Source organism: Schistocerca gregaria, chromosome 3 (assembly GCF_023897955.1).
Source record: "Schistocerca gregaria isolate iqSchGreg1 chromosome 3, iqSchGreg1.2, whole genome shotgun sequence".
In the NCBI taxonomy this organism is placed as follows: Eukaryota; Metazoa; Arthropoda; class Insecta; order Orthoptera; family Acrididae; genus Schistocerca; species Schistocerca gregaria.
Window position 1 is genome coordinate 860,410,077 of NC_064922.1, and position 24,173 is coordinate 860,434,249.

A 24,173-nucleotide genomic window follows, 5' to 3' on the forward strand; every position below is an offset into this window, starting at 1 on the left:
CAACAGCTAATGCTTTTGTGAGTTGGTGGTTGAATATCAAATTTTGTGCAAAATGCCAGTTGCACTGTAACTTGCGACTCACTTTTCATGAACTCGAGAACACAGAAAACCTTGTGCTCCACAGTAGCCATCTCACTCACTACTGCCAGTGTAACGGAATGACGGCCCTATTGTCGCACGAACTCTACCAGCCGCTTCTGAAACCATCACAGCCTATACGCCGCTGCCCACCAAAAAGTTTGAAACTTCCTCTTTTCATTGGTATGAAGCTTGTTTATTTATTTTGGATTTAATATACAAGGCATACATTTCCACCTCTAACAGCTTAAAATACCTTTCTTTACAATCCAACAAGCTTCCCCCCCCCCCCCCCCCCCCATCACCTTGTCACATTTCATACACTCTGGTGCAAACACTCGCACTATATCAAGTTGCTTACCTCCACGAGAACGTCGGCAAGCTGCTTCTTCTGCTTGAAAAGAACATTGGTGGCACCCACCACATATCCCCGTACATTTACGTCACTCAGAAGGTCCAGATACGGCAAAGACAAGTAAGGGTGGCACAAGTAACCCTGCAACATGGAGGAATCTCCAAGATCTGGAAACAAAACCATGCACTCCCTATGCAAAGTTGACATAGATATGAAAGTGTGCAGTTCAGTTAGTGTATCTCAGAATAAAGCAACAAACAGAGGTAGAAAATTGTTCCATCAGATGATGCTATAACAGAAACATGCAGCATGTTAATGTTTGTAAGTTGATCAGAAACACAACATTTAACATGTACATTGAGAACACAGTGTTACTTAAGAAACTACTTAAATACACACAGAAAGCCACATGATATTTTATTTTCATACACTTCACACGCCTTTCTAACTATTTCTTCCATATTCAGATTGTAGTGTGCACTTTTAGTAGTCAGCTTTCTAATGGATAAGGTCATTGACTTGTTACCGCCACCAACACATGAACTTCCTGGAAAAATGCCAAGTTTCCACGCAGCCTCCAAGGAGCCGCCATCAAGCCTGCAGAAAGCTCTCCGAGTCCAACACATGCAATGACAAAATACCACACACAGATGCTGTGGATTGGCTTTTTGATAAGCAGAATCCATTACCAACACTGAATTACCCTCGAGCGCTTTCCTGCCATCAGTAAGGATCCCACACTGATGGGCAATACTCGTGAAACTGCCCAAATGACAGATTTCCAATAAACTTGAGTGCAGCATATGTGTTCCCCATGGTTACATCTATGTTGTCACACTCCCTTGAAAATCAGTGGACAGAAACTCCTTGGTATTGCAACCTTTTGACTACTTACATGCATTAAATTACAACTACTGTAATTGGATAGATAAAAAAATCTAATCACTAGGTGGCAGAAGAACACACACATGAAAGAAGGTTATAATTAAGCATGCTTTTGGAACCAGTGGTTCTTTCTTCAGCCAGAAGGGTTGAAGGGGGAGGAAGAGGTGTGAAGGAAAAGGACTGGATAGGTCCAGGAAAAGAGGTAGATCTTGGAAAAGTCACCTAGAACTGTAGGTCAGGGAACACTTACGAGGCGGGTTGAGAAGACCTATTGTTGGAGACTGCACCTGATGAGTCCCACAGTGTTGGGTGACTTTTCCAAAATCTACCTCTTTTCCTAGACCTCTCCAGTCCTTTCCCTTCACCCCTCTTCCTTCCCCTTCAACCCTTATACCTGAAGGAAGAGCCACTGGCTCAAAGCTTGCTCAATTATAACCTCCTTTCACGTGTGTGTTCTGCAAATTGATTGTTTCTGTTGTTAAATTACATCTATTTGCTTTTAAGGCCAGCTGCTAATCTCTGTGCCACACGCTGCCCTACTGTACGTATCTGCGTTTCAAAACAGGTTCCTGACAATGTAATCTGCTGGTATATAAATGCACGAACTGTAAATAACATCACATAGCCAAAAACATTCCCCCCTCACACCAGTCACGTTTATCATGAACAGCAGTGGCCCTATCGCACTACTCTTCTGATGATGCCTCTCCATATTAGAACAACATACTGAATTCTAATTGCAAGGAAGTCATCAGCCTAATGATATATCTACTTGTAGTTCTGCAAGTATTTTCCTCACTATAGTCAGGCCGCCAAAAGAACGTCCCTGACACTTCACACACATGGACTGCATTGTGCATTGTGTGGAGGGGACACAAGCGCCAACCCAAGCACTGGAATTCGTCAACTCTGCCATGGTAATGGTGCCGGGCTGCCAACCCCAGCACTCAAGGTTACATGTGATGCCATGATTTCTTAGTGGCTACAAAGCACCTGTCAAGTTTTCATCATTTGTAGCACACGATGAGTTACCGATTCGGTTTGTTTTAATGGTACGGTAAAGAGCATCATTAATATTACACATAAGTGATATGTCATCTTTCTCCAAGCATAGGCTTGATCACTACCTTAAATAGCCAATCACGAGCTTGAAGATAATGTATAAAGCTGTTTCGAGGAAGATGGGGATAACAGTGGGACACACTTATCGTTGTGGGAACTCACTGATGGAGTAGATGCTGCTCTGAAAACTGGAGAGACTTCTGTGAAGAAAGTTATGGTGGAGAAGCATGCTGGAGACCTAAAGGAGCCAACCGCTGCTCTTTCTACTACAGGGAAAAACCAGAGTGCATGCTGCTAACATGACAGAAACAGATAATTTTCATGAGCTCGCAATTCGACAACATATATACATGACTTATGTGCGGAAAGACTATCCCACGTCGAAGAAGCTGCTCCCCTCACTACTAGATAGTAAGTTAATTTTCACAGAAGAAACCACCCTCCCAGCTGTATTGAAGAAGATAGGGTTCCAACAAAGAGTTCTGCTTGAACGAGAAAATATCGTCATCTGGAGACGCTATCATTTGAGGGACTTATCCAAGTGTAAACTTCTTGAAATCATTTGGTTGTATGAAATGTAGATAAATGCTAGTCATTCCAGATTGACTGCATGGACTGACAACATAGCAGTAGGAACAATGAAAGCTCCAGTTGGGAAAGGCAATCGGCTCTCTTTTACGTGCTGGGACAATCAATGGGGCTGTACCAACTGCTTTGTTGCTATTTACATCAAGTAAATCTGGGGACTACCACAAAGAAATGACAGCAATGCAATTTAATAAAGAGTGGTTCATACACTCATTGCTTCCACACATAGAAAAGAAGAACACTATAACACTGGATATGGCACCATATCATTCCATTTGGGAAAACAAAGCCCGTACATACAGCAGCAGGAAGACAAGCCAAAGAAGAACGATATAGGTTCATTTGACAGGGAAATGAAAAAAGAATTGCTGCAAATCAGGAAAGAGGACAAATCACTTAATATCATTTACAATATTGACTAAGTTGAAGAAGAAAATGGCCATAGAGTGTTATGCTATCTACATATCATTACTGTTTTTAAGATAGTGACACTGACACAGGTGGTGTGAATAGTGAAGACACACTCTTTGAAGATAGACTCCACAGTCTTCCCTAAAATGCAAGTAAGGAATACATCTATGCTTTAAAGTATGTATTAAAATACCAAGACATCATACTCTTTATCTCAATGGATATTTCCAAACCCTTCTTTTTAATTACAAAATGTGTGTGTTTAGATCTTGAAGTTATTAGTGTTTTTTCATGCTTCAGTAGTACGATACTGCAATCACTCTAAAATTTTCAGCAGATGGACAGACATAATGCAACAACAAACAACAGCTGTTTAACATATCCCGTCACGTTGTGTGCAGAGCAGGGAAGGAACTGGATGTTTGCTCCAAATTGGAGGTGCATGCAGTGATCAGCTATCCATGTGCTAAACGGCTCAATTACATGGACATTCATCATAAAATCACTGCTGTATATGATGAGCGTGCAATCTCTCACCCAGGTATTGTAAAGTGGTGTAAGCACTTTAATGCCAGATGCACAGATCTCAAGGATGAATATCGCAAAGTCAGCCCTGCAACATCCAGTACCATGGTGAATGTTGAGCATGTGGATGGGTTCATTAGAGAGGATCAGTGCATAACGCTGCAGGAAATAGCATACTGAACATTTTGTATGGCAGTGTGTTCTGGGTTGTTCAACAGCATATCAGATATCGTAAACTGTGTGCCAGATGGGTCCCACAGCTGCTCACTGATGTGCACACAGGACAATGTTTCCAATCTTCACTAGCATTTTTGGAACAGTATTCTGTGGAGGGCAATAGGTTTCTGTGGCGAGTCATCACAGGGGATGAAACATGGGTCCACCATTTCACCCCTAAAATGAAGAGAACAGGATGGAATGGGTGCACACCACATCACCACACTGAAAGAAAGCCAAGGTCCAATACAATGTAACTATCTATTTGTCATATAAAAGTGTAAGTATGCACAGATACAGCACATTGTTATTGCTGGTTTGGAGTCTCCCCATGTTGGAAAGCAGTTTCTGAGTCAAGGCTTCAGCCGATAGAAATGGAAAGTGTTTCAAGAAGATTTTTGTATCAAGAAGCAAATGATTCCCCATTTGAAAGTAGCATAAGAAAGTGGCATAAGAAAGTGGCCATTTGTTTTTGAGAGACTGACATCTGCCAGCTACCATACCAATTATTGATCCTCTGCAGTTCTTCCTGCATTTTGCTGCAGTCTTCTGGTTGATGTCTTGGCCACCAAATTTGCCTCATGTGGCACTGACTGAACATGCCTGGGTCACTATCAGGCACCAACTCTGCACCAATAAAGTACCAGGCTGTAATTTGTTTATTTTTGTTTTGCTTTAGGGCACAAAAAACAACTGGGGTCATATGCGCCCAAGTCAAAACTATAGAACACGAAGACAGAAAGGAGTTAAAAAATGACTATGTTTGTTAGTCCCTACTGACATAATAGAAGACAGCTAAAAACAGGCACCTGGAAAAATGGCTACCATACTGAAACAGAGGTCCAAAACTAAAAACAGAATGGCCTTCGACATATTGCTTTAACGGATAAAAAGTAAAATGTGGTCAACAGCACACACGTCATTTACTAAAAGGGCCAATAATTCAGATGGCAAACCCAAGCGGGAATGTAAACGGTTAAAAAATGGGCATTCCATCAAGAACTGGCGGACAGTTAAAACTTGAGCGCAATGTGTACAAAGTGGTGGGCTAGCGCCACTTATCAAATGACAGCTAAAAGGGCAGTGCCCAATACACAGCCTAGTTAAAATGACCTCCTCCCAACAGGAGGTCCGAGAGGTAGTCGTCCAAGCTGCTGAGAGAGGCTTAATAATCCTGAGTTTACTCCCGTGAAGGGAGGACCATTGACGATGCCAAAGGGACACCACCTCCTGGCAGACAGCAACACAGAGGTCATCGGAGGGAACATAGGAACTCGTGGGCTTCAGTACAAGGACTGCAGCCTTGGCAGCAGCGTCAGCAGCCTCGTTTCCTAGCAGACCTACATCTACATGACTACTCTGCAATTCACATTTAAGTGCTTGGCAGAGGGTTCATCGAACCACAATCATACTATCTCTCTACTATTCCACTCCCGAACAGCGAGCGGGAAAAACGAACACCTAAACCTTTCTGTTCGAGCTCTGATTTCTCATTTTATTTTGATGATCATTCCTACCTATGTAGGTTGGGCTCAACAAAATATTTTCGCATTCGGAAGAGAAAGTTGGTGACTGAAATTTCGTAAAAAGGTCTCGCCGCGACGAAAAACGTCTATGCTGTAATGACTTCCATCCCAACTTGCGTATCATATCTGCCACACTCTCTCCCCTATAACGTGATAATACAAAACGAGCTGCCCTTTTTTGCACCCTTTCGATGTCCTCCGTCAATCCCACCTGGTAAGGATCCCACACCGCGCAGCAATATTCTAACAGAGGACGAACGAGTGTAGTGTAAGCTGTCTTTTTAGTGGACTTGTTGCATCTTCTAAGTGTCCTGCCAATGAAACGCAACCTTTGGCTCGCCTTCCCGACAGTATTATCTATGTGGTCCTTCCAACAGAAGTTGTTCGTAATTTTAACACCCAGGTACTTAGTTGAATTGACAGCCTTGAGAATTTTACTATTTATCGAGTAATCGAATTCCAACGGATTTCTTTTGGAACTCATGTGGATCATCTCACATGAGTGGATCATCTCACACCCACAGAAGCATCGCACTGGCTCCACCAAGAGTGAGCAAGTGACAGTTTTCCTGGACCCACTGCACTAAAGGATGAGTGGTGTACAGAGCACATAGACTTTGAAGGGAACTGAGTGAGTCTGAGCAGAGGGCACAATTGAAAAGGTGGTGTCGTTGGATGTACTCCGTGGCCTGATACAGGGCGAAGAGCTCGGATGTAAATACTGAGCAGTTTGCTGGAAGCCGATATCAAAAGACACGGGTGCCAATGGCGAAGGCACATCCGAAACCACATCAGTCTGGGAGCCATCAGTGTATACAAAGGTACTATCATGAAATTCCAAGCGAAGGTCATGAAACTGAAGACAATAGACCGAGGCTGGAGTGGTGTCCTTTGGAAGCAAATGAAGGCCAAATTTAACAACGGCCGCTTCACGAAGCCAAGGTAGTGAAGGGTTCACACCCACTGGTGAAGTTGTAGGTAGTGTGTAGTTAAGCCGCCATAATAAGTGCCGAAGCGAACTCCAGGAGATAACAGAAGAGGGACGCGGACCCATACCTGCGATCAAAGGAATCATCGAAGGAGGAGGCATAGGATGGGTGGCCATTCATGGTGACAAACGGCATGCATACCTGCTGAGGAGAAAGTCACGGCAGTAGGACAGTGGTAGTTCAGCAGCTTCAACATACAGACTCTCAACTGGGCTAATGTAAAAGGCGCCTGTGGCCAAACGGATGCCTCGATGGTGGACAGTGTTGAAATAATATAAGATGGATTGATGTGCAGTTGCATAAACATAACACCCATAGTCTAGTTTCAAACAAGGGACCAGTGCAAATGGAGTAGAGTGGTTTGATCAGCACCCCAGGAAGTACCATTGAGGACACGTAGGACACTGAGGAGCCGAGCACAGTGGGCTGCCAGGTAAGACATATGGGAGGAGCAAGAGTTTCCTATCGAGCATGAGCCCCAGAAATTTCATAGTTACAACAAACTGAAGTGCAACAGGCCCAAGATGCAAAGATGGTGGGAGAAACCATTTGCACCACCGGAAATTCACGCACACAGTTTTGTCAGTGGAAAAGAGAAAGCCATTGTCGATGCTGCAGGAGTAAAGATGATCAAGACATTGCTGAAGACGCTGCTCAGTGAGACAGGTCCACGGAGAACTGCAATAGATTGTAAAATTGTCACCAAAATAGGAGCCGGAGATGCCCAGTGCGAGACAGGCTATTATAGGGTTAATAGTGATAGCAAAGAGGATGACACTCAGGAAGGAACTCTGAGGCACACTGTTTTCCTGGCTAAAGGTGTCTGATAAGGTAGGACCTTGAAAACAGTCTTTTAAAAATGCCTGAAGGAAATGGGACAGGTGTCCAAGGGGGCCCCACGTGTAAAGAGTATGGAGGATACTAGTTCTCCAGCAGGTGTCGTAGGCCTTCTCCAAATAGAAAAACCACAGCCACAGTCTGAGATTTCCACAGAAAACCATTTATGACATGGGTGGACAAAGTAACAAGATGGTCAACTTCAGAATGCCACGCTCGAAATCCATATTGTTCATTTGTCAGTAAATTGCACGACTAGAGCCACCATACCAGCCAGGCATGAATCATAAGTTCCATCACCTAGCAAATGTAGCTGGTAAGAGAGATGGGATGGTAGCTAGAAGGAAGGTTTTTGTCCTTACTGGGCTTAGGTATGGGTATGACAGTGGCTTCATGCCAGTGTCCGGGAAATGTGCCCTCTGCCCAGACGCAGTTGTATGTGTTAAGCAGAAAGTGCTTGCCCACAAGACAAAGGTGCTGCAACATCTGAATGTAGACAGCATCTGGCCCTGCAGCAGAGGATAGGGATGAACTGAGAGCATGATCTAGGCTCCCTCATAGTAAAGGAGGCATTGTAAAGATTCGGAGAAGAGAAGGGTATCGCCTGAGCCTCCTCCACTCATTTCCCACGGAGAAAAGCAGTGTGATAGTGAGAAGAGCTCAACACTTCCGCAAAATGGTGGCCCAGGGTGTTGGCGATAGCAATAGGGTCCACGATTACATTATCAGCTACTGTCAGGTCAGAAATTGGGGAATGGATCTTGGTCCCAGAGAGCAGTCGCATGTTGGCCCCCACGACAGAGGAGGGGGTGGAATTGTTAAAAGAATTAGTGAATGAATCCAGCTAGCTCTTTTGCTATCTTGAAGAACGCGGCGACACATTGCATGCATCTGTTTATAATGAATGCCGTTTGCCACCGTAGGAGGGTAGTTAAAAACGCAGAAAGCAAGTTTCCGTGCACAAATTGATCGTGGTATGCCCCAGTCCACCAAGGGAGTGGGACACGGCGTGGTTAAGAGGAAATGCAAGGAATGAAACCTTCTGCAGCAGTAAGGATAACTGTTTGTGAGATATTCGACCAGGTCATCTCAACTGGGGAAATCCCGTTCTTTGAAGGTCACCAGCGAGGAGTAAAGCTGCCAGTCAGCCTTAGGAAGCTGCCATTTAGGCAAGCACGCAGATGGGGTAGGAGTCAGCAAATGGATAGCACACGGGAAATGATCGCTTGAGTATGTATCAGAAAGAACGCACTTCTCAAGACGAGGGGCAAGCTGGGCAGTGCACAAGGAGAGGTCCAAATGGGAATAGGTGTGCGAGGAGTCAGAAAGGAAAGTGGGTGCTCTGGTTATGACAGAAGAGGTTAAGTGGTTAACAAGATCAGTCAACAGGACACCTCCCCAACAGGTCCTGGGAGAACCCTAAGGGGATGATGCACATTAAAGGCATCCAGTAGCAAAAATGGGGGAGGTAGCTGCCCAATAAGTCTGCCCTGGTGACAGAAAATGAAGAAGGGACCTCTATGTTACAGAGGGAAAAAGTCAGTTGGGGAAGCAAAAGGCGAACTGCAACAGCTTGAAGATTGGCAGTCAGGGAGATGGGTTGGCTATGAATGTCATGTCATATGAGCAGCATGATGCCCAATGAGATGCAATGCCAACCTTAGAGGGAAAGTCAAAACGAACCAGTAAGAAATGTGAAAAGTTAAAGTGGTCGTGCGGGCACAATTTTGTTTTCTGAAGGCAGAGTACAAGGGGGCGCTGCGATGCTAAAAGCAGCTGTAAACTCTCTTTGTGGGACAGAAGGCTGTGAATGTTCCATTGGAGGAGAGTCATGATGAATAAGAGATGCAGGGGTGTCACCTCGGCAGCTGCTGAGTGACAGCCAAGGAAGAGTCACTACTACAGGGCACAGAAGAATGAAGGTCCTGCCCCATGGGATCTGCAGAAGCATCAGCTTGCTTGTGCAGTCAGTCTGTAGAGTAAAACACTGAAAAACAGTTTTTGGTGCACACCAGCGACATGGAGGCCAGCCATGCTAAGGTATCACATGGCGACATCATTGAAGAAGATCGATTTGTCGAAGGAGAAGACCATTTGCCTTTGGTGGACTTCTTTGAGCCTTTCCGGTTAGAGGAAGACTCGGGTGTTGTTTAACTGGAAGGACGGAGGAAGTCTTCATAGGAGTACTCCTCCTGTCCTTTCCGGCCTACTGGTTGCATAGCTGGTGGCTTCGTCCCTTGAGGTTACAGTTTGATGGCTTGTTGCACAGCTGGACGATGCTACCTCGGCATTGCGAGATTTCACAACCTCAGATCTGGATTGGAGGTCACATGTCTGTGTGGCCATGTCCTTCATGGAGCAAGGGGTAACAAGAACAGAACTATAGGTACCAGACAGGAGAACGCAGGGTTTGCAACTAGCCAGTAACTTGCGAGCGACTGGGTGAGGCACTTTTTCCTTTACCTGGATCTCTTGAACAGCCTGCTCATCAAGATACACGGGACAATCCCAAGAGGAGGTGGCAGGGCTGCCATTGCACCGGGGAGAGGGAGGTGCACAATCGCCTTTGTGCACATCCCTAACACCGGAGTCACATTTGGCTGGGTGTCACAACAAGACGTTCTAGAGTGGTTAAAATGATGACACTAGTAGCAGCACATCAGGTTCGGAATTTATGGCCAGATTGTGATAATTGCATGGCCTGCTTTGATCTTGGATGGAAGCACCACTATAACAAAGGTAAGAAAGAGAGTGTGGGTGATCACTAAGGAGGAATCCACTTTTTCATTACACGATGGAAGCAATAACACCCTGATCAGAGTGGTAAGATTGGATTTCAGCCTCGGCCAGACCATAGAGCACCCTAGTGTGACTTACACCACAGGAAGAATTCGAAGTTCTATAGGCCAGGGAGAGGTGAGGCAGCAAGTAGTCGTGCTTGAGAATCTGAAGTGGCCTCCAAAAGTGAAGTGCCATTCCTTAAATGAGAACAGGATTTCACAGGGCCGACAATTGCATCAATGCCTTTCTGAATAATAAACAGATTTCCTGTAGCAAAGGACTGACCGTTTTCAGTACATCAGACCACGAGGTACCAGGGTGCAGTGGGTAGGGTCTTTGAATAATTAGCCTCATTACTTTTTGTACACATTGAGTGGAAAGGTGATTAACTCATCATGAGGAAATCCACCATGATTGCCAGAGTCTCCAATGGCACACTCCTTCCAACTTGGGGCCCCCTCCACAAGGGAGCGCTCCTGCCTTAGGTGACTGTTCACACCTCAGGTCACACCTCCCTAACACCCGACAGAGGGACCAATCAGCAATTTGAGAAGGTTACAGCTCAGTCAGTCACCCCTCCCTGAGCCTGGCCTGTACCATGGGGTATATGCGAAGCCTTCCTGTTGACCTGGGGCTGGGAATTACGCATTACCTAGTCACCTGTTATGCGTCAAACACACTGACCAGCCTTCAGGAGCGCACAGAGAGGAAGAAGAAAAAAAAAGGGGACCTCAAACATCGAAGGTGAGGAACAAGAGGAAAAGGGAAACAAAGAAAGGAAAATGGAGCGAAAAACAAAGGTGAGACTGTTCTTATGTCACCGACAGAATGCAGAACATTCCCAGTAACACCACAGACCAAGAGAGGGGAAAGAGAATAGCAAGAGAATAGATGTGCAGCACAGAAGGAAAAAAATTCTGCATAGGCTGTGGGCCCGTGGTAGCCAAGCACGAACCCGCCAAAGAGTGGCGAGTCCCCTGGAGGGTGTAATTTGTGTGAATGGCTTGACCGGTGTGTAGACATCTGGTAACACACACTTCCGGAAACCTACTGAGGACTTGTTGAATCCATGCCACGCATAACAGCTGCCATATTGCGCTCCAAAGGTGGTCCAATGCACTATTAAGCATGTAGTCATACTGTTTTGACTCGGCAATGTATGTTACAGGTATTTTTTAACGTTTTTCTTTCTGCAGACTTAAATTCCAAACCTTGTTGCTCAGGTGCACTTGAAAATATTTCCAAACCAGTTGTCAAATAAAAAAAGAATTCTGACCCATGATGAAACTTCTGGCATGTGAAAATACATACAACAGAGATAGGAAATAGCACTGACAATATTTATTTTGTTTTTACATTACCTATTGGAATGGCGACAGACTGATTTATAACATAGCCCAAAGTTTGAATGTGACTTTTTGAGAGTTGGTGAAGCTAACAAATGAGTTATGGCATGTATTTATACATACCTAATTTCTCTGAGTGGTTTATATCCATTACTATGACATCATGGGTCAAAGAAGATGGGTAATACAAGCATGTAAAATATTTCCAGATTTTACAGTTGTGGACCCTGCACTTCGTATTCAATGAAACGGGAAAAAATTGAGTAAATACGTAACAGCAAGCAAACAACATGCAAATTCTGTACCTGTGTAAACACGGGCAGGGGTGCACCGCAGAGCCGGTAGTCGACGTGTGCTGCAGCGGCGACATTGCCAGCACCCGTCTGGTCGATGTGCGCCGTGTTGCCTTGGACGCCTGCCTGGTCCCTCTGCAGCAGCAAGCTGCTCAGACTGTCCGACACTGGCAGCTTTGCATCACCCTCCCTGTCATACCACGTGCTGTTTTGGCTGTTCTCGTTCTCATCCACCTCTGCAGGGGTCTCCTCCATGCATGGAGACACTCTGTCGCACTCCTCCTTGGGAGTGCCAGCTACTGTTGAGGAACCTGAACTGACTTCTTCACCTGGAGTCTGTAAGTGAGCTCCGTTTTGTGCTAACGATTCTTCTACACTGTCACCATCTTCACAGAAATCTGGAATCGGAGACATCGGTCTCGATGGCCTGCACAAAATATGAAATTTGAACATTTATTTATAACTGCTTCAAAACTTGACTTTTCAGACATGCTCTAGAATGAAAAATCAAAAAAGGATAAAAATGAGTTTTTTATTCACTGATGCAAAAACAATGAATGACACAAAAACACAGATGAAAGGATTGTATCATGGAAGCAATATCCTTACATAGGTTATTCATAAAGTGTCAATGACAAAATATCAGTTTTTATCCATTAAAATCAGTACTGTTTTTATACTACACAAACATAAGTTTACTTTCTTTCACAATTTTATTATAACATTAACGACTACACCTTAAAGCTACTTTTAAACACTATTTCCACCAATATTAATTACTTGTTCATAACAACTATGTTCTGAATTTCATTCTCATTCAAAATATACTTAATGGATTGCCAGGCCGTTTTCTCCTTGTCTTTTCACAATAATCAGACTGAGGGGCTTTACCAAGTGCTCCAATTTGTGGACCAGTACAAAAATCATTTTCAATTCTTTGAAACGCTGCCTTGAGATCTTACAAATTAAGTACGTGAAAGCAAAACTACACACATTTAAAGCTTTCATAAACAATTTTTAGTACCCCCCTCCCCCTTCCATTCTACATGCAGTGCTGAAAGGAAAACTTTACTCACCTTTACCAATGGTTTATGCAGAATGTTTGTCATTTCAGGAATTAATGGCTCTCTCTTCAGACACCACTTTTGGCAACAGTTTTTGTCTCTAGCACAACTCACAGAGGAAACAACAGTGCTTGGTGCTAACAGACTAGTCACATTAATATGGCAAGTAACTTTAAAATCCCCACTATACCCTATCAGCATATTTTTCATAATTCGGCATGTCCATAGAAAATGTAATTGAACACTTCCTTGAGAAGCATATTTCTCTTTCCTGCAAATATTGTACAAGGTATTTGCATTAAATATAAATTTACAAGATATTGTATGCGCCTAGTTATAGATTGCCAGCTAGAAGTATATTAAAATCCAGTTCTCATTAAAGCTCTTTGAGAAGCTCCAAAATACAAACAGTTTATTTCAACAATTATCAAGCACTGAAGACTGACACTACTTATCTTGTGATCATTAACAGAGCATGTACCTGAGATTTAGGAGTTGTTTAGTCATTGCTGACAGCTATTGTATAGGGCCCAATATTTACTGAAAAAACTGTAATGACTACAATCTGGAAAGTAATAGAGCTGATATGGCAGTTCTAATGTCAGTTTTAAACTCAGTGACACCCTATTAACAAAGGTTAACTCATTTCACTTCCATCACATTTTTTAGTGTTTAACAGTGTTATATGAGACGTGTTTTTTTAATTAAGTACCATTTTGAAATTTAGAAAAAAGACATGCTAAGATATCTCAATAATTTTATTTTTACATGAAAGCCTGTACCTTAATCTACTTTTCTACATAATTTCCATCAATATCGAGGCTCTTGTCATAATGTTGTACCAGTTTTTGAATACCCTCCTCATAGAAGTCTGCCGCCTGACTTGATAACCACTGCATCACCACTGTTTTGACTTCGCCATCATCTTGAAGACGCTAACCACCCAGGTGTTTCTTCAAGTGCAGAAACAGATAGTAGTCACTGGACGCAAGATCGGGGCTGTACAATGGATGATCTAGAGTTTCCCATCGAAAACATGTGATGGGATCTTTGGTCTGATTTGCCACATGTGGACAGGCAGTGTCTTGCAGCAAAACGATGCCCTTGCTCAACTTCCATGGATTGTTGCTTTGAGTCTGGTGTGACGCAGGGCACACATGTTTCATGGCCCATAACAATTTGGCTTAAGAAATCACCACCGTCATTGCGGTACCTCTCAAGGAAAGTCAATGCACTGTCTAAATGTTTGGTTTTGTGCACATCCGTCACCATTTTCAGTACCCAATGTGTGCTCAATTTTCGGTAATTCAAGTGCTCGGTAACAATGCCATACAAAACACAACAAGAAACATTAGGAAAGTCATCCAGCAAGGAGGAAATCGTAAAGCGTTTGTTTTCTCTCGCCTTATTGTCCACTTGCGGCACCAAACTTTTATTAATGACGGAAGGACACCAACTCCGTTGTTCATCATGCAAATTTGTGCAACGATCTTTAAATGCTCTCACCCACTTTTTTACCATTCCTTCACTCAATGTTTTCTCCGCAAACTGCACAGATCTCACGATGAATATCTGTCGCTTTTAGGCCTTTAGCATTAAGAAATCTTGTAACAACCCGTACTTCACAGTCGGCGGGACTCATGATTATCGCAGGCATCTTAAACACTCAGTACACAACGTAAACAAGGAAGAATCAAACTGTGATGGGGTCAGTGCGTAGATTAAGGTACAGGCTTCCACATAAAAATAAAATTATTGGGATATTTTAGCATGTCTTGTTTTAATTTCGAAACGGTAATTATTTAAAAAAACACACCTCGTAGTTTGTAAGATTTGCATTCTCACAGCTCATCCAAATACTTATGTGCGCAGAGGAGTCAGAACTATAGAACACAAAAACAAAGAGAGGAGTGAAAAATGACTATACATTAATCCCAATTGACAGAAGAGATGACAGCTAAAAACATGCTATAGAGAAACGGAGATCCTGAACTAAAAAAAATTAGATGGCCTTCACCACATTGCTATGACAGATAAAAAGTAAACTCGGTCGATAGCCTGCGAGTCATTTGCTAAAATGGCTAATAACTCCGGTGGCAATCACAAACAAGAATGATGGTGGTTAAAAAAAGGGCATTCTGTCAGGAAATGTCAGACCATCAAATGTTGTGCAAAACGAGTACAAAGTGGTGGGCGAGCACCATGTAGTAAATGGCGAAGGCTAAGAAGACAGAGGCCGACACGCAATCTAGCTAAAATGATCTCCTCATGGCAAGAGGGCCGAGAGGAGGTCGTCCACCCTGCCTCAAGAGGCTTAATAGCCCAGAGCTTGTTCCCATCAAGGGAGGACCAGATTGTGATGTCAAAGTGACACCACCTGCTGACACACAGTAACATTGAGATCAACGGAGAGAGTGTAAGAACTAGCAGCACGAGGTACAAGGACTGCAGCCTTGGCAGCAGCGTCAAACGACGTTGTTTTCTGTCAGACTGACTTCACCAGGAACCCACATATACACCAAGGTGGCTTCATCACAAGTGAGCAAGTGACAGCTTTCCTGGACCAGTTGCACTAAAGGATGAATGGTATACAGCATACAAAGGCTTTGAAGGGCACATAGAGAATCTGAGTTAATGAAGCAATTGAAAATCCTGTGTCACTGGATGTACTGCGTGGTCTGATACAGAATGAAGCGCTCTGCTGTAGATACTGAGCAGTGTTTCGGAAGCCGATACTGAAAAACGTTGGTGCCAATGATGAAGGCACATCCAACACCACAGTCAGTCCGAGGGCCATCAGTGTAGAAAAATGTGCTTTCGCTAAGTTCTGAGCAAAAGTCATGAAACTGAAGATGATGGAACAAGGCTGGAGTAGCGTCCTTTGGAAGCGAATGAATGTCAGTGTGAACATGGGCTGCCACATGAAGCCAAGGTGGTGAAGGGTTTACATCCATCAGGAAAGTGGCAGGTAGTGTGAAGTTAAGCTGCCAGAGCAAGAGCCAAAAGTGGACTCCAAGAGGTAACATAGGGATGCACTCCATACTGCCGATCAAAGGAGCCATCGAAGAAGGGTGCCCATGCATGGCAGACATACAGCATGCATTTCTACCGAGGAGAAAGTCACGGCGGTAGAACAGCGGTAGTTTGGCAGCTCCTGCATACAGACACTCAACCAGGCTTGTGTAAAAGGCACCTGTTGCCAAACAGATGCCACAATATTGTTAAGATGGCATCAGACGTACAGACATGCCGATGCATAAATGAAACACGAATAGTCTAATTTCAAACAGACAAGGATCTGGTACAAATGGATGAGGGTGGTTCAATCTGCTCCCCAGAAAGTACCTCTGAGGACACACAGGACAATAAGGGACTGTATATAGTGAGCTGCCCGGTAAGACAGAGGGAAGGGCCAAATAAGTTTCCTATCGAGCACGAGTCACAAGAATATCTTAATTTCACCGCACGGAAGAACGACAGGCCCAAGACGTCAACACAGTGGAAGAACCCAACTGCAATTCATACAAACGATTTTCTCAGTGAAGAATGAAAGCCATTGTCAATTCTCCACAAGTGAAAATGCTCAAGACAGCGCTGAAAACGCTGCTCAATGAGACAAGTCTATGCAGAACTGCAATAGATATAAGAAATCATCAATGAAAAGGGACTCTGAGATGCCCGGCAGGAGACAGGCCATTAGAGCATTGGTGGTGATAGCAAAGTGGATGACGCTCAGGACAGAACCCTAGGGCACCCTGTGTCCCTGGATAAAGGTGTCCAACAGGGCAGAACCCACATATAGATTGAAAACTCTGTCTTTTAAAAATTCCTGAAGGAAATGGTGCATGGGGCCACGAGAGTACCACGTGTAGAGTGTAAAGACGATACCAGTTCTCCAGCAGTGTCATACACTTTCACCAAATCGAAAAACACGGCCACAGTGTTTGATTTCCGCAGAAAACCACTCATGACATGGGTTGACAAAGTGACGAGATGGTGAACTGCAGAACGGCGCACTTGAAATTCACACTGTGCAGTGGTTAGTAAATGAGAGACTCGTGCCATCATACCAGCCGAGCATGAATTATACGTTCCGTCACCTTGTAAGCACAACTGGTGAAAGAAATGGAGCAGTAGCTAGAAGGTAGATTTATGTCTTCACTGGGCTTACGTATGGTTATGACAGTGGTTTCAATCCAGCATCTGGGAAATGTGCTGTCTACCCAGATGTGGTTGTATGTTTGAAGCAGAAAGTGCTTGCCCACAAGAGAAAGATGCTGTAACATCTGAATGCGATCATCTGGCCCTGGGTTGGAGGATCGGAATGAAGCATGATCTAGCCCCCTCATAGTAAAGGCGGCATTGTAGCATTCACGATTCTGAGAAGAGAATGGTATCGCCTGAGCCGCCTCCACTTGTTTCCAATGGAGGGAGGCAGGGTGATAGTGGGAGGAGCTTGAAATCTCTGCAAAATGGCAGCCCAAGATAGTAGTCACTGGGCGCAAGATCGGGGCTGTACGATGGATGATCTAGAGTTTCCCATCGAAAACATGGGATGAGATCTTTGGTCCGATTTGCCACATGTGGACAGGCAGTGTCTTGCAGCAAAACGATGCCCTTGCTCAACTTAACATGGACTGTTGCTTTGAGTCTGGTGTGACGCAGGCCACCCATGTTTCATGGCCCATAACAATTTGGCTTAAGAAATCACCACCGTCATTGCGGTACCTCTCAAGGAAAGTCAATGCACTGTCTAAATGTTTGGTTTTGTGCACATCCGTCACCATTTTCAGTACCCAATGTGTGCTCAATTTTCGGTAATTCAAGTGCTCGGTCACAATGCCATACAAAACACTACAAGAAACATTAGGAAAGTCATCCAGCAAGGAGGAAATCGTAAAGCGTTTGTTTTCTCTCACCTTATTGTCCACTTGCGGCACCAAACTTTTATTAATGACGGAAGGACACCAACTCCGTTGTTCATCATGCAAATTTGTGCAACCATCTTTAAATGCTCTCACCCACTTTTTTACCATTCCTTCACTCAATGTTTTCTCCGCAAACTGCACAGATCTCACGATGAATAAGCAAGATGTTGGATATAGCAATAGGGTCCACTATGACACTGCCTGTTACTGTCAGGCAGGAAATTGGTGAATGGATCTTTGTCCCAGAGAGCCATCGGAACTTGGCGCACATGATGGATGAGGGAGTGAAACTATTAAAAGAACAAGTGAATGAAATCCAGCTAGCTTTTCTGCTATCCTGAAAAATATGACAACTGTGTGCACACAACTGTTTATAATGAATGCACTTTTTCATTGTAGGACGACAACAGTTAAAAACTCTGAGAGCACTTCTCCGCATGTGAATTGCGTCGCACCATGCCTCAGTCCAACAAGGGACCGGGACATGGTGTGGTAAAGAGGAAGTGTGAGGAATGGAACGTTCTGCAGTTATAAGGATCATGTTTGTAAGGTATTCTACCTGGTCATCACAATTGGGGAGCTGCTGTTTGTCGAAGGTAGCCAGGGAGGAGTAAAGCCTCCAGCCAGCTTAGTAAGCTGCCATTTGCGTGTGCACATAAGCAGTGTAGGAGTCGAAAATGGCTAGCACACTGGAAACCGTCACTCGAGTATGTATAATGAGAACAGGTGCGTGTGCAGTCTGAAAGGAACGTGGGTGCTCCCGTGTTAAAGCAGAGGAGATTAAGTTGACTGAGAAGGTTAGTCAATAAGGCACCTCTCTGACAGGTTCTGGGAGAACCCCAGAGAGGATGGTGCAACTTAATGTCGAGCAGCAGAAAGGAGTGAGGTAGCTGCCCAATAAGCTGGAGGAAGTCTGCCCTGGTGACATCGAATGAGAGGGGGATGTCAACAGTACAAAGTGAAAAAAGGTCATGTAAGAAAGGAAAAGGCGAACTGCAAGGTAGTCAGGTAGTCAGGTAGATGGGCTGACTATGAACTTCATCCGATTTGAGTAGCATGACTGCCCTGCGAGATGGAGTACCGCTTCCGGGGGGGGGGGGGGGGATCAAAATGGATCGGAAAGATATGTGAGAGCTCAAAGCAGTCATGAGGACGGAATTTTCTTTCCTGAAGGCAGAGAACAATGATTCTAAGAGCAGCCAGAAATCCTCTTTGCTTGATCGAAGGCAACGAATGTTCCATTGAAGGAAAGTCTAGAAGAAGAAAAGGGAGGAGGGGAAAAAATGAAGGAGTGTCACCTTGGTAGCTGCTGAGTGCCAGCCTTCAAAAAGACAGTGCTACAGGGCACAGAATCTGGAGGATGCTGCTCCATTAGATCTACAGAGGTGTCGGCATTCTCCAGGCAGAAAAGTGGTTGGCGGTGCGCACCAGCAACACGGAGGTTGGCCGGGCTAAGGTATCACATGGCGACACCATCGAAGAGGATCTCTGCATTGGTGAATTAGAACACTGCTTGCCTTTGACTTCTTGGAGTCTTTCCAGTTGGCAGAGGATGACTCCGATGTTTGTTGGCTGGTGGGACATAGGAAGTCTTCATCGGAGTGTGTGTGTGCACGCGCGCGCGGGCCCAGCTAAGTAAGTCTCAATGCTCCCAGAATCGACGAACTTCCTCTTGGCTTCTGTCTCGGGTTCTTCAGCCAATGTTTGTTTGATGATTTTTCTGACATCAGTACATCATCAAAGCTTCACCCACTGTTGCTGGAAAAATCATCAAACAAATGTAGGCCAAAGAATCCGAGACAGAAACCAACACGCAGTTTGTAAACAAGTGGCCACGAAAGCTTTCGCAGTGCTGTAGTCCCAGAACAGACGGTAAGGCTCAACATCAGCATTTCAGAATGTTCATTCAAAAGTGAAATAAATGAGCACTGTCTATTAACAGTAATAAATTTTAATAGCAACCATTTTCCTGATTTGTAAAATCAATAAATAAATGCCACTTTGAGTGAGTGAAAATATCTGGTAGTGAAATCAGACCCCAAGGTAGTGTTTATTTAACTCTATGAAGGAACACATGGAAAACAGATCTCAATAAAACAGACCTGGCAACTTTTGGCAAAGGGTTTGTAGCAAGTATAGATCACTATTAAAAAGTCTTTAAGACTACTGATACCATTTGCCACAACCTACAGGTATGAATGCGAATTTTCAACTATGTGCACTGACCAAGTATCAATAGAACACAAAGTGTGTTAGAAGTATATGACACCAAATGTTTCATTGCCTCAGAGTTTTTAATAAAATACCTAAAAAATGTTCAATTTAAAAGTCAATTAAAGTTCTTTTCTCTTTACTTCACTGTGGGTACTGAATGAAACATAATTACAGGGAGGAAACACACGTTTTGCCACTATTTACTATTTTTGTGATCCAAGTTTTGAGTTATTAGCCCAATGTCTATCATTACTGGCAAAGATGTCACTGCGCACAGTGGTGCAAACATAAAGAAAAGAATTTACAAGCTCCTAAGAAATTAAGTACTAATACTTCATATACAAAATACTAACACATTCACGATCACAGACTATTAAAATAAATTACTGGCACATCCATTTCTAATGGAGCACAACTAGAAGATGGGCCACACAACAATTTACGTATTTTGTTAGCAGGTGAAGAGAGTACCTGAAGCCAGTCTGCTCACTCTGTCACTGTTCAGCATAGTTCCTGTGGTGCCCCTTCGTCTCCAGTATATCAAACAGGGGCAGTTATGTCAAAGTGTCCAGAACAAAATATTTCTACGTTTATTCCGTAAGTGTGAGTGGTTCACAGACAATATTTCAGCAGGCACTCTGCCAGAAACTGGTAATACACATCTTTTACTGGCAATCGTTTGTGGCACTGTCAATGTATACACTAGCATTTAAGCTTTTTCTAGAAAATACTCTCAATGAGAGTGGGCTGGTAACCATTGTTTACAGCTATTGCTTTGACAGTGCTTATTATTGTGAAATCCGAACTGACACTCAGTGCAGTGGCTGATGGCATCCTGTGTTAATGTCAATATTAACATCTAGAAAATTAATGGCTGTGCCTCCTGTTTCCATGTAGAACTGTACATTCGTGTTTCTGTTCATATTTCAGAGAAATGTTTGGAGCTGCCCAGTTCTTTCCCACATAAACAGCACATTACTATGTAGCTGAAGCACTAGGGCTTGTTTCACTCAAGGTTGATTTAAGAAAGTTGTTTCAAAATTATACACAAACATTTCTGCTAGCGGAGTAGATAATGGCGAGCCCACAGCAAAACATGTATTACTGTGGCAAACCTTTAACGTAAGATTATACTTGTTATCGAGTAGGTTATGAGAGCATTTTGAGATTTTAAATACGTTCAATAATTATTCCAAGTACTAAAACCAAATTTTTGTTGTGCCTAGAAAATTAGATAGGCAGCCTGCTACTGGGAGTATGCACCACAAACGGAGCACTACGTGCCAAAAACTGATTTAACAGTTAAGCAATACAGATTATAGACATGGTACAGCTACACATAAAGCAAAATTGTTTTTGTTCCCAAAAGACAACAACAAATTGGTTAGTAGTGGGCTCTCCATGATCTCCTCTGCTAGTAGAAGTGTTTGTGGATAATTTTGAGAAAGACTTTTTCAGACCAAACATCTAGGCAAATATGTGGCGAAATCCTGTACATAGTCATGTAAAACATATCTTGAGGCTGCACAACTCACAGTGTGCAAACAGCCAGACTATATTCGTTCAGTATTTTGGAATGTAAGTACTTTGCGACTTTCAACAACCAGTACATATAATTTCGAAACTTTTACAGCCCCCCCCCCCCCCCCCCAAAAAAAAAAAAAAAAAAAAAAAAAAAAAAAAAAAAAAAAAAAAAAAAAGGGGGAAGTTTACCACTTACTACATGTTTAACCATTTATGTAGTAAAAGTGTCACATCAAGTTTAAATTTATCACTTCCTTAATACTAACCCCATTCACACCCCATTTTGCACACAGTATGCACATATACTACCAAATACACCTGCTACATTATACCTGTATCATCACACCACACATAGTTCAGGAGATAGGTTTCTTGTCATCTCAATGTCTTTGACATCATATCTTTTGCTTAAAACAGAGTGCACATTACCAGACTATACTCATCCAGTATTTGATAATTAGATCTTTTCTATATCTTTTCCTCCCTTACATGCTTAATGTCAAACATTTAAGAAATTAACTCACTTGTAAAGAAATCTAAAGTTTGAAGCAGTTTTATACAGGGGAGATGATCAAATTGTTCCAGACTCTGGGCTTTACTAGTGTATACTTGCTTTGCTGGATTTGACACACACACACACACACACACACACACACACACACACACACACACACACACACACACACAAAACGTGCCGGCCTCTGTTCTACGATGCCACAGACAGTACCTGACACAGGCAGACTCCGAGAGCCCTGCCTCCAGCATGCCAGGGTGCAGAGAGAGCAGCGACAGGATGGCGGTGCAAAGCGGCTGCACGGGGGAGCGGTAGAAGACGATGCGGCGCTCCAGTAGCAGGAGCTTGAACAGGAGCAGCGCCTTGTGCCGGAACTGCAGCACCAGGTCTCGTGCCGACAGGCCTCAAACACAGAGTGTACGTGGTCACGTGAGCGAACGGGATTGAACACTGAGGGAAGGAACGTAGATTGTCTGAGGTATTGAGACAAACGTTAATAGACATACTGTGATAACTGAGACCTAGGACTGTTTGCAATGTGACCCATCTAATGTCTACTGACAAAATGGTGAAATACATTATGACTAACTGAACATACTATAGAATGTAATTCTGTAAGTCCTGTTCAGTAACACTTCTTTTCAGTTACACTACTTCTTTTCCCAATGTTGATGACCAAAGGATATATCTGAGGCATACAGCCAGATTTGTGTATCCAGGCACCACAGTACTTAGGTAAGTTGCAAACTGTTGGTTGGTGGTGGGGTGGGGGAGATTAAGGGACTAAAAAGAAGGTTATCAAATCCCTTGTTCAAGAGTGGGCCCAACTTCAGTTAGTGACATCAGTTAGAATTTTATCTAACAGTGATGGTACCGAGGGTTGGTAAAATTGAGGCACTGAAACCAATAATATTGATGTTACAGGTGAGAAATAATTTAAAGAGAGGTAAAAGTACACATATCAGGCCAATGTGTGGATCAGAGAATGGATACGGACTCTCCCAGGGCTTCTCTGTGGTGATGCACTCCTCAACTACATCTGACTCACTGTCCAAGATATAAGAGTAATAGTATAAATAATGCCTTCTAGCCAGTAGATCCGATTTCAGCAAGTATTCACCTCACCACCTTCAGGTGTGCTGGCGACTTGATTGTACTGTCTCACCTCATAGCTGTCTCTGGTGGTCCACACTAGTCCACTGCCACCCTCACATGCGACGTGTCTAGCAGCGCTCTGCTTCCACCAGAATCCAGTTCTTCATCACTGCAAGGAAACACTCCCCAAGCTTCCCTATGTTGTAACTTTTCTCGGTGTCGAATTCCTCCTTATTCTCATCTTTATCAATTACTGAATTACACAGTCCCAACAGTTACCCTGTAATAACAATGAATTTCCTTTTGATGCATGCTTAGTAACTATGGACACAACCCTCACAAGGAGTTAACATGACCCACCTCAGATTACTGGAGGCAGGAGTTTTGAGTATGGAGGGAGGCATTGAGAGGAAAGGTTGCACATACAAAATAAGGCCACAGCCAGCTGTTGGCAGCAAGTTCTTTAGCTCAGCCAATGATGCCAACAAGATCTCCTGGTTAAATATTGGGCATGTTTGATACACAAATTGTATGTACACTACAGTATTGTTTTCTCAACAAAACATTCAATTAGGTGGTTAGTATGGGATACCTCGCACTATTTAGAAATTAAATTACTCAATATTTTGCAAGAAGAAATATTTCCTGCTTTACTAAAGCAATGTTGTAATTTTTTCTTTGGTTTATAACAGAAGTAATTAATATCAAAATGAATAACCATATTCAATACATGCTAAACAGCGGTTCATTAAAAAACTGACAAGTGTAGACAGTAGTGCAATAAGTCTACAGTTGTCTACAAAGTCTGCAATTAAAATCTGCTGCAACCTAGCTAAAAGCCAAAATTAGTTAACATTTCAAACCACTGTTATCACGCAACAATCCACCTTATCACAGACAATTTATAACAGCCCCTATTCTGGATATTTTATTGCAGAGGAA

At 43.4% G+C, this 24,173-nt stretch overlaps 1 protein-coding gene across 2 annotated transcripts in view; it reads right to left on the bottom strand.

The window, feature by feature from the left end:
* The window catches only part of LOC126354865 (late secretory pathway protein AVL9 homolog), a 97,179-nt gene that overhangs the window by 43,063 nt on the left and 29,943 nt on the right, over window positions 1–24,173 (bottom strand). For both annotated transcript variants that reach the window (XM_050004853.1, XM_050004854.1), the window contains exons 4-6: window positions 22,350–22,539; window positions 11,905–12,319; window positions 440–574 (exon numbers count right to left, since the gene is read on the bottom strand). In XM_050004853.1, the coding sequence (XP_049860810.1) occupies window positions 440–574; window positions 11,905–12,319; window positions 22,350–22,539 (740 nt within the window). The remainder of the gene's footprint in view (window positions 1–439; window positions 575–11,904; window positions 12,320–22,349; window positions 22,540–24,173) is intronic.